This window comes from Doryrhamphus excisus, linkage group LG2 (assembly GCF_037039965.1).
Source record: "Doryrhamphus excisus strain RoL-2023G ecotype Guam linkage group LG2, RoL_Dexc_Guam_v1.1, whole genome shotgun sequence".
Taxonomy (NCBI): domain Eukaryota; kingdom Metazoa; phylum Chordata; class Actinopteri; order Syngnathiformes; family Syngnathidae; genus Doryrhamphus; species Doryrhamphus excisus.
Genome location: NC_136358.1, coordinates 22,075,262 through 22,086,313, shown reverse-complemented (window position 1 = coordinate 22,086,313; position 11,052 = coordinate 22,075,262). Strand labels below are relative to the sequence as shown.

The 11,052-nt window shown below is 45.2% G+C and overlaps 1 protein-coding gene across 1 annotated transcript; it reads left to right on the top strand.

Moving 5' to 3' along the window:
- Positions 1 to 730: 730 nt before the first annotated feature.
- On the top strand, positions 731 to 11,014 carry cc2d1b (coiled-coil and C2 domain containing 1B). The gene is made up of 26 exons (XM_058062170.2): positions 731 to 1,069; positions 1,335 to 1,433; positions 1,495 to 1,645; positions 1,851 to 1,954; positions 2,110 to 2,217; positions 3,492 to 3,632; positions 4,161 to 4,452; positions 4,542 to 4,648; positions 4,784 to 4,859; positions 4,935 to 5,006; positions 6,533 to 6,660; positions 6,991 to 7,063; positions 7,145 to 7,281; positions 7,478 to 7,598; positions 7,701 to 7,873; positions 7,956 to 8,081; positions 8,151 to 8,209; positions 8,290 to 8,406; positions 8,530 to 8,603; positions 9,560 to 9,618; positions 9,705 to 9,756; positions 9,889 to 9,988; positions 10,218 to 10,308; positions 10,389 to 10,511; positions 10,596 to 10,631; positions 10,713 to 11,014. Exons 2-25 carry the CDS (start codon positions 1,371 to 1,373, stop codon positions 10,605 to 10,607), a joined length of 2,559 nt encoding a protein of 852 aa, XP_057918153.2. The 5' UTR covers positions 731 to 1,069; positions 1,335 to 1,370; the 3' UTR covers positions 10,608 to 10,631; positions 10,713 to 11,014.
- The last annotated feature ends 38 nt before the right edge of the window (positions 11,015 to 11,052 follow it).

Genomic DNA, 11,052 nt, shown 5'->3' with positions numbered 1-11,052 from the left:
AAAAGTACCTTTTTGCATTTTGCATTAGCATTGGGAGACATCTTGAAGTAACTGGACTGTCCAGTCTCGACTTCCAGATCGGATTCGGGATCCAGCACATATATCTGTATGTTAAACGCTGATAAATCGCTGTTTATTATCAACTCCGATACCATTGATCAACTGGCAGCTATTGGCATAACACTGGAAGTAGTGTGACGTTCACGAAAGAACCGCTTCTTTTGAACAGCTCGTTAACATGAACGATGAGAACCGACTCGCAGCTGGGAACCGCTCTCCCCCCCAGTTTATTTTTTGGGATGAAATTCATTGTAGCCAGCTTTGTTTTTCGAATGTTTATACGTGTTCAAGTCATGGTTTACACACACACATACACAGAATTTGTACAATGGGTAATTCAAAACAGTCACGTCACCGTCAAGCAGCGTGATACAGCACCACCCTGTGGAATATTTACAGTGAATCAGATCAGACTTTAAAAGGTTACTATCAATATTTCAGAATAATTCAAACTCATATTGGTGGTATATCTAAATTAATTCCTCCCAGCGATTATTATTGTTATTATATCTTAAAACTTAATATAAAAATGAGCCATTTTTAACGGCTCTTTGAAAGGAACGGCTCATCAAGATCCGGCTCCCCTAAAGAGCCAAAAATCCCATTTCTAATTGAAAGTCCTTCTGAGTACTTGTGAGTGTGACCAACCACAGCGGAGTGGGCGTGCCCGGAGGCGGGCCGTGGGTGGAACACATTAAAACTGAGCGTTTTGGTGGGGAAGCACAAAGTCCAAGGACTACAACTGGAATAGGTGCAGATTCTGGACGATCTCGAAAGCTTTCTGTGCTGCTCTACAGGAATCCATAACTCAATGCAAAGGGCTGAAAAATAAACATCGTAGACCCCCCCTCCTTTAGCAATGACACAATGTTGTTCACAGTGCAGTCGCGTACCGGCCTGAGGGGGGCAGCACTACCCCATACTTACTCCAAACCTGTCGTTGTCAAGCAGCAGCCGCAGAAGAAGATCCAAGTTCCCCAAAACTAACTGACGAATGGTGGACGAGCAGGTAAACATCACTAAATCATTTCTCAAAGTGGGTGTAGTTTTTAAACCAACCGCTAACAGTTACTTTGCCGTGACATTGTTCGTAAAGAAACATTTGGAGGCCTTTAGGCTGCTAAAGCCATTAAGCTAACGGCGAGCTAGCCAACATTGCCACTGCCACCTGACAGCCGCTCACATGATTTTAATTGTAAACACGGACGTCTTGACACAAACACACACAACCAAACTCTTCCCACCGTGTCTTTGCCTGAACGTTTGCTTCACAGGAATATCGCTGACGAGCAACTTGCAGCCGTATCAACATGTTCGGGAAGAAACGGAGAGAGCCGCTCCCTAAATGCAGAGGCGCCTCCACAGCCAAGCAGGTAACAACTCCACAAACATTGACGCCATTTCTAAAGATAAAGGCCACCCTTCTCTGCCCAGATGGGGCTTTTCCTAGACCTGGATCCAGAGGAAATGATGATGGATGCGGAGGAGAATTTGGACGACCCAGACTTGGAGGCTGAGCTGGCTGCTCTGACCGGCGGCGAAGTGGCTGCTAATGCTGGAGGAGGAGGGAGACACAAGGGGAAAAGTGAGTTTGAATGTTGCATCGCAATAACACAAAATCCTGACCGACAAATCCTGACTGACTCTTTGTGGGCTCACCTATTGGCAACATGTACGGCTTTTTCATGCATGTATTTAGCCTCCTGCACTTCTCCACCAATACAAACTGCATTGGAAAGACCAGTAGGATGTGAAAGCCATTAAAGTTGTTGACATCTCTCATCCTAAAGGCCCCCTGCCAATGGAGGACATTGCAAGAATGGCTGACGCGTGCATGAGAGATGTGGATGAGGATGAAGATGACAACAATGTTGAGGATGATGAAGACCTCCTGGTTGGTGGCTTTCTTTTAATTTTGTATTTTATTTGAATGATATATTAATTAACATGAGTCAAAATGCTATTTTTCATATTCATCATCAAAGTCAGCCTTTCAAAGTTAAGATGTCGGTTTCTTTGTATCGGCTGCTCTTATCTTTTCCCCTTCAGGCTGAGCTGCAGGAAGTGGTGGGTGAAAGCGAGGAGGCCGTCGTGGTTTCGTCTTCATCTGCCGCTGCTGCAGCTGCCGCCACACCTCAGCCTTCCCCACCATCTCAGGTGCAACACTTCTCTTTGTCTCGTTGCCTCTGATTGTTGAGTAGCAAATCCAGATGAGTTAGTACACAACTGACTGCTGTGTATGAGATAATGTCACTACATCACTGCATCACCCGTCAAAGCGAAAATAATCAAAACAGTGGCTCGCCTCCTCATAGCATCATTCATGCTGGTTAGAAACTGAACCGGCACGGTTTATTAATATATATAAATGTTTATTAATATATAAAAAATATTTATATATGTATGTATATTTTGTATATTAATGTACAAGGATGCTTTCTGGCACTGTACACCAATTAAACAGTCACAGATCACTCATCACATATATTAGGCTGCCGCATCCCTCTATGTCCTCACAGACGGAGCACTTTTTGGTCAATTTAATTATAATAAACATGAAATAAAATAGGTTAATACTTTTGTACTTATTTTATGACGTCAAAAGACACCAAAAAAACACCAAAATCTACGACACAGTGGCTGTGCAGTCAAATAGGGCTATTGTTTACAAGAACTTCCTGTATACAAGGCTAGTTATTGCCTGTGAGTGCAGTTTCCGCAGCCAGAGCGGCCGCTCGCCACAGTCAGTCTGAGTGGCAGTTTGCCGCAAGATGGATTGCATCAGGACCGCAGCCGCCACGGATCCAGTATGAGGCCAGGGTAAACTGGAAATCAACATAACATCAACCCTAACACATTGGATGGATCTGTTACACATTTATTCAAAATTTTACATCTCCAAATGCCTGATGTCAATTCCAATTTTGTAGAAAAAAATATATACATCTATTTAAAAAAAAATAAAATAAAATAATAATAGCTGCACAGCGGAGGAGTGGTTAGCGCGCAGACCTCGCAGCTAGATGACCCAAGTTCAATCCCACCCTCGGCCATCTCTGTGTGGAGTTTGCATGTTCTCCCCGTGCATGCGTGGGTTTTCTCCGGGTACTCCGGTTTCCTCCCACATTCCAAAAACATGCTAGGTTAATTGGCCACTCCAAATTGTCCATAGGTATGAATGTGAGTGTGAATGGTTGTTTGTCTATATGTGCTATCTATGTGCAATCTGTGATTGGCTGGCCACCAGTCCAGGGTGTACCCCGCCTCTGGCCCGAAGACAGCTGGGATAGGCTCCAGCACCTTCCGCGACCGTTGTGAGGATAAGCGATAGAAAATGAATGAATTAATAATAATAATAATAATCTTGCTCCTAATGCACAACCACCATTGTGCACCTGTTTTTAATGTTTTTAATCATCTTCACACCGCAGCAAACAAACGTCCCCTCAGCGGAGCCCGGCAGTGTTCAGCACACTTTGGAGGAGAGGCTGGTAATGTACAAGATGGCGCTGAAGAACGCCAAGATGGCAGGCGAGAGCGCCAAAGCCAGGAGGCTGGAGCGAGGGCTGAAGGTGACTAAAAGACTGTCATCTAGCTTAAGGCTTATTTACCTGCAAATCAAAGAGGATGGGACGATGATTGCTTGGAGGAACATTTTAAAGCCCATGCAGAACTAGATGAAGCTGCCAGATGCTGACTGTGTGTTCAAATGCAGCTACGCCATCTTGTGGAGTGGAGTTTGCCTACAGCCACAGATGTTAATGCCGATATTTTCTTTTCAGAGACCCCTGTTGTTATTTTATTTTGTTTAATAGAGGCGTTGGTTGGAGCAGTAATGGTATTTATTTCTACTGATTGAAAAGTAAGACTTATTTATTCATATGATTTAATATTTTTGAAATTAAATGTATGGCCTTTCTTTTCAGATTGATTGTTTTGTTGAAAGCCCTCCAAATGCATTTCCCAGGCGGGTTATGAAACTGGTGGCAAATGCCCATATCGAAAGTTCAATAAATTTAGCCTTATTTCTTGTAAAAATGATAATATAATAACTATCTATCAGTGCCTGATGATGTGCTTCATGTCTGCTGCTCCTCCAGACGTTGGAGACCATGTTGGGCTCTGTCAAGAAAGGCCGTCAGCTGAGCGAGGCCCAGATTCCTCCGCCCGTCGCCTCAGGAGCACCGAGCAGCGCGGCTTTACCGCCACAGCACCCTGTTCCGTCTATCGCTTTGCCTCCCAAGCCAGAAGATCAGGAGTTGGAGTGTGAGGCTACGACGCCAGAGATTGTCACCCCTGCCAGCACGGAGGAACCACACTCGGCCGCCTCGACACCCATCACTCCGAGCGAGCCCGCTGAGCCCTCACAGGAGCAAGCCAGACCCTCGCAAGGTAGTAAGACGGACACGGAATTCAGTTGACCCCCCCCCCCCCCCCCAGCCTTTCCTCGCTCATGCCTTCCATTGTTGTTATACTTCAAGTGCTGACGATGCTGCAGGAAAGGCAGAGAGAGTACAAGATGGCTGCCCTGAGGGCCAAGAAGGATGGAGATGTGGAGCAAGCCATGCTCTACTTCAAAACCAGTAAGGTAATGGAGCACTCCGAATGCAGATGGACACGTTGAGGCTTGTTTGGCCTCAGCGGACTCACTTCTCGTTTGCTGTTTTCTTCTATGGTCATGGTTCATTATTGTGTGTTGATGCTCTGTGTTTTTCTGGAGCAGGGCTTTAATTCCATGATTGAAGCTTTGAAGCAAGGACAAGCTGTGGACCTCAGCAGTCTTCCTCCCCAGCCTCCGGGTGGGTTGCTTAGCAGCATTATTTGTCAAATATACCTGGAATTCCGTATTGTTAATCTGTCTCATTGTGTCAAAGGCTCAGGAGTGAGTGCCACTGCGTCAGTGAAGCAAGATACTCCCGTGGCTCCACCAGCTGCAGCAACTCCAGGTAGCGTCATCATATACTAACATTGTAGTGATAATGCCTAAAAGGTCACTTCTATATTCTTTGTTATTATGTTCTACGTAAATATTAAAGAATATACATAAACACATATTTATTTCCCTTTTCTGTGTAGTACAACACAAAAAACTAGTTAATATGAGCTAACTTACAATGCTGTCATTGGGATACACCTATTTCGTCTACGAAGCCCTCTAAAAAACACGATTCCTCGCTGACCGCTCGCCTCAGGCTCGTTTTTCATCAGCATTTTTTTACCTGAAGACTGGAGCACACATCTTGTGCTGGAAGACACAGCCATCACAATTGGAGCAGACGTCGTAAGTGTTGTCGCTGCTGCTGTTGTTGTTGTTGACAGAGCTAGCATAGTTTGGGTAGTGTTTTAAATCATCAAAATACTGCAAGTGTACGTGTTAATGCATGATCACAGCATGGATATCAAACCATGCAATGTTGTTAAGAGTTTTTTTTTTTTATTTTTTTAGATGGCTTCATAGTCAACATAGGTGGATCCCAATGACAGCATTATAAGCTAGCTCATATTGAGCTTCTTTTCTCGTGTTACAATGCACAGAAAAGGGAAAGAAGTATGTGTTCATGTTTCATACAAGGATTGGGAACGATTCCCCCAAAATTCCCCCAAAAGTGGAGTTCCTCTTTAAATTAGTCAAAAATTCACATTTTTCTATGTGGCACCACCATTTTTGGTCGGAATTCGTCAGAAAAAAAGGGGCGTTTAACTGAGTTAGCTTGTCAAAATGTTGACGAACAGTATAAACTCATTTTGGATACTAGCAATGGGACAAAAGGAAGAGCAGAAAGGTGTCAAAGTTGCCAAAGAAATCAGTAAGTCATGTCTTATTTACATACATATTGCTAGATACCATATTTTCTGGACTATACGTCACACTTTTTTTCATAGGTCAGCTGTTCCTGTGACTTATACTCCAGAGCAACTTCTAAATGAAAAAGTGTTTATGTTCCATAAACACTGGACACCTTTTCTGTTCATGTTTATTTTTTGTGTATCTGAATAACCATTGTGTTAGCATATCTTACACCTATTCAGCCTGTTCTCTATTCTTTTATTTGCCTTCCAAGAGGACGTAATGTCTGTTTTGTTCAAGTTGTTTGGAACATAAATTAACCGCAAATAATGCGACTTATACTCCAGTATGTATGTTATGTATGTTTTTTTATAACTCATTATGCATTTTTGGCCTTGTGTGACTGATAGTCCAGAAAATACGGTAGTACCGTGAACACCAACGACACGCATTCAAAAGTATTATAAAGCTTTTATATCTTATAAAACTAATCTTATAAAACTAATTCCTTGTCTAAGAAGAAGAGGCAACATAAAAATAATTTTTTTCCTAATTTAATATTTGCTTTCAGAAAACAACAGAACATAATTCCAAACAATATAGAACATGTGGAAGTAAAATAGAAAATTAATGCCAGTTCCCCTTTAAACCAACACATTTATGTAGTTGTCATCCTGCCTTTAGCCCCCCAGGCCCCCCAAGACGTGCTGGAGGCCCTCGAGCAGAGGCGGGCCAAGTACACGGAGGCTTCGGCTCAGGCTAAAGCCAGTGGAGACGAACGCAAGGCCCGAATGCACGACCGCATCGCCAAGGTGCACACCTGGTCATGTCCCAAAAAACATCTTGTCATATATTGAATGTAATGTATTATTCTTTAACGTCTGTTTCTTTTTACTGACCGCTTTTTGTCATCGGCTTTGAAAGACGTTTATCAGAACACACCGATAACATGTTGGGTTTTTTAACGGCAATGGGAGGATATTAATCGGTGGCATCCATACTTTTTACATATTCCTTTATTTCCAAATACAATCAGAAACAAACAAACAGTATATGGAACTGTAAAGTATACAAAACAAATCAAATGACCTCTACCTATAAACATCTAACATCATTTTCAATCTGTCTCTTCCTTCCACCAGCAATACCAGAGCGCCATCCGATCTCACAAAGCTGGAAAAACGGTCAACTTTGACGAGCTTCCTGTCCCGCCAGGTGCAATTCCTTTTTTAAGGACGTGTCAAAACCACACTTAATTTGTGTTTTATTTTGTTTTGTTTTTTTCCACTTTTCCAGGTTTTCCTCCGATCCCGGGCCAAAAGTCGACGACGGCCGAGCAGTCATTGGTGGCTGCACTGGAGGCCGCCACGAAGATTGCTTCCAATGACGATGCCGCTGCAAGTGAAGATGAAGAAAAAGAAAAAGAGGCGGAGGTGGGCTGCAGTTTTTGAATGTGCTCGGTTCAATCGTGAACTGGGAGCGAGCACAATCGCAATATGTAATAATGTATTGTATTAATAATGAATTATTTGTATTTTGACAAAATGGAGAGGGACCCCTGGGTGGCACTTGGGACTCAGTATGATAAAAGATTCGTAACCAATGCGACGATTCCCATGTCTGTTGTAGTCAAAGCCTGCGGAGGAGCCGAGGAAGAGCACGCTAAGTGTCCCTTCTTCATCCCAAGGTCGGAGGAGGTCCCCCTCAGCCTCACCTGAGAGAACATCCACTAGAGAGCTCGCCGCAGGAGGTCAGTCCTCTGTCACGGCTCCGTCTCGTCGCAGAAAAGCCTGACGTGTTGCCTCATCTTCTTCGTTATGTTCCCTCATCTTCTTCATCATGTTCCTCCTAGCGGCCCAGCAGCTGGCGTTTCTGGAGGGCAGGAAAAAGCAGTACATGAAGGCAGCTCTGCATGCCAAGCAGAAGAACGACATGGAGCAGGCCAGGAGCTTCCTCCGCACCGCCAAGGGTTTGGAGCCCATGATTGAAGCGGCGCGCGGCGGCCAAGCGGTGGACGTGAGCACAGTAAGTAAATCAACTTACTGACTCGATACTCGTGAAATGTCTTGGAGGCTGACAGGCCTTGTCATGTGACTCCTTCTTGCAGGTGCCATCGCCCCCTGGTGATGAAGATGAGGACTTTGTTCTGGTGCACCACAGTGACGTCAGCCTCTCGGAGAAAGCCGAGCAGGTCTACGTTCAGTTAGCCAAGATACTCAAAGAGCAGCATGAGGTAAGGCGCTGACTCCTCACAGGAAGGATCGTTTTCTCTTGTGTTCTTTAATGATGGTTGCCCTTTCAGAAATGTCTGAACCACTCCAAGCAATTCTCTCACCTGGGAAATGTCGCCGAAACCACCAAGTAAGACCCGTCAGCGCCACGGGAGTCACACCTACTATAAGTTGTTGGATGAAATTTACCACATGGTGTTATGGTGTCAGGTTTGAGAAGATGGCTGAGTTTTGTAAGAAGAGTATGGAGGTCTTGAAGCTGTCCCAGACTCAGGGCCTGCCCCCCCCCAAACATCACTTTGAGGACAGAACCTTCCACATGGTCAGGTGGGACTATTACTTGACGATCTTGATTTCCTACTCTTGTTTGGTCGTAATGGAGGTCTGTGTTCCACTGATTGACCTTCTGGTCATTGCCCACATCCTTATCTTTCTGCTCGCCTGTCACAGGATGTTCCCAGACCTCAGCAGCACGGAGATGGTGGTTCTTATTGTGAAAGGGATGAATCTTCCTGCTCCCAGTGGTACACATAGTGTGTGTGTGTGTGTGTACAAAATTTGCGGTTGTCATGTGTGTTACAATTTGATATGTTTTCCAGACAAAACTTTACCTTGACTTTTCATTTGAATTGTATTGAATTCTGGGCTGCACGGTGTGGGAGTGGTTAGCGCCTAGGCCTCACAGCTAGGAGACCCGGGTTTGATTCCACCCTCGGCCATCTATGTATGGCGTTTGCATGTTCGCCCCAGTTTCCTCCCACATTCCAAAAACATGCTAGGTTAATTGGCGACTCCAAATTGTCCATAGGTATGAATGTGAGTGTGAATGGTTGTTTGTCTATATGTGCCCTGTGATTGGCTGGCCACCAGTCCAGGATGTACCCCGCCTCTCGCCTGAAGACAGCTGGGATAGACTCCAGCACCCTTGCGACCCTCACAAACTCCACACAGAGATGGCAGAGTGTGGAATCAAACTCGGGCCTCCTAGCAGTGAGGCTAGCACACTAACCACTAGTCCACTGTGCAAGCCCACATTCTTTCACAGCATAAAAAAACACCGGAATTTACGACACCGTGGCTATAAAGGCAAATATGGCTATTGTTTACAAGAACTTGCTGTATACTTCCTGTATAGTAAGCCCGGGCTCTGGGGTTACTATAAGAAAGGAGACAGTAGCAAGTTGTTCATCATGTCCATGGTATAAATGAATAAACCACACACACATAAAGATGCTGAAAGGATTCCCCATTGGGAATCTGTCTGTAGTGTCTTAACTCTCAAAGAACCACCATATATTGTGGTTTGTGTTTGGCCATTCCATTCTTTGGACTAGTTTGGCCGTATCAGACAGTGTAAGAAAAACCCAGACAAAAGTTTCATCAAAAAGCGAATTATACCAACGATGTTCCACTGCACACTGATAATTAGCAGATAATAAGTTCATAATCTGACACAATGAATCATGTGCATCCGCCACAGGCATCCAAACAGGCGACTTAGATGCCTATGTAAAGTTTGACTTCCCCTACCCCAGCACGGTGAGCCAGCTCCTATCTCCCATCATCTCCTCCTCGCCGTCAGACTAGGTTGTTGACTTGTTTGGTGTTTCTCTGTTCATCTCCAGGAGCAGCCACAAAGGCACAAAACAAGTGTCGTCAAGAATACAAACTGCCCAGGTGAGTTCAGGTGACATGAGGGGCGGCGAGACCACTTCATAGTGTACGCAAACGCTTTTCCTGGCGGAGGAAGTACAATATCCGCCGTGCATCGCATATGGTTAACCCCTCTCACCCTCCCTGTCTGATCAGAATACAATCAGAGCTTCACCCTGACCATCAACCGCAACCACCGTGGCTTCAGGAGGGTGGTGACGTCCAAAGGCCTCAAGATGGAGCTGTTGCACAAAGGGTGGGTCTTTCACACAGAACCCAGTTGAGTGGATGTGTGACTTGTGTGCTGGGTTGACTTGAGTCTTCCCAGTCTTTTTCCACACAGAATAGTTAGGCTTAAAATTGGAATGTGGACTTTGTCCTCCATTTCTGTGTTGGTGCCTTTCACACAGAATGTTTTGTTTTCATTTTACACATTGTTACCATGAATGCTACATAAATCAAACCTACTGGCGACTTCCTCAAAGTGGGTTCCTGCGGAGCGACAAGCCAATCGGGACGGCCCACGTCAGGATGGACAAACTGGAGTCTCACAGTGAAATCAGGGAGATCGTAGAGGTGAGCGGCCATACTGTCTACTGTCGTGCTCCCCAGCGCGTGTAAGGGCTTGGTTAGAGGCTACCATCTCCTCCCGACAGGTGATGGATGGCCGCAAGCCTACTGGCGGTCGCCTGGAAGTCCGCGTGCGCCTTCGGGAGCCTCTGAATGGGCAGGACATGCAGACGAGCACAGAGCGCTGGCTGGTGATCGACCAGTCCCAGGTAGCCTTTATGTCAGAGCTCGTTGATCATGTCCAACAGGACCTGACGCCATGTGTGCCCCCCCACCCCCTTTTACTTCACAAGGTTCTCCTCTAGGTGTTTTCATGACTTTGAAGACATGTAAGTACCTAATGGTTGTGATGACATTACACAATAACGATTTAACTGACTGGTTTTCAGTTTTTGTTTTTTTGTTTTCAGGTCAAAGCTGACCAATCAGAAACACTCATCAGGCGGTTTCCCCTCAGACCTCTTAAAACGTTTGCACTTTGCAAAACATGTGACTTCCCTTCTACTCATTGCTGCTAACGGCCTGGCCAGGTCAGTAGCAGCCTTAGCGACATCTGCTGGCTATTTGGAGCGTGGCAGGTTGATTGTTGTTATTCGCAGACGTCACGTTCTACTACTGATGTCAAAGACTGGCGTTCATGCACTAATACCAAAGTAATCGCTGTTGCTGTCAAATCCTGCATCTTGGAACGAATGAAATGTCGCTGACACAAGCTTGCCGGATGCTTTTATTGCTTCCTGTCTTCAGAGT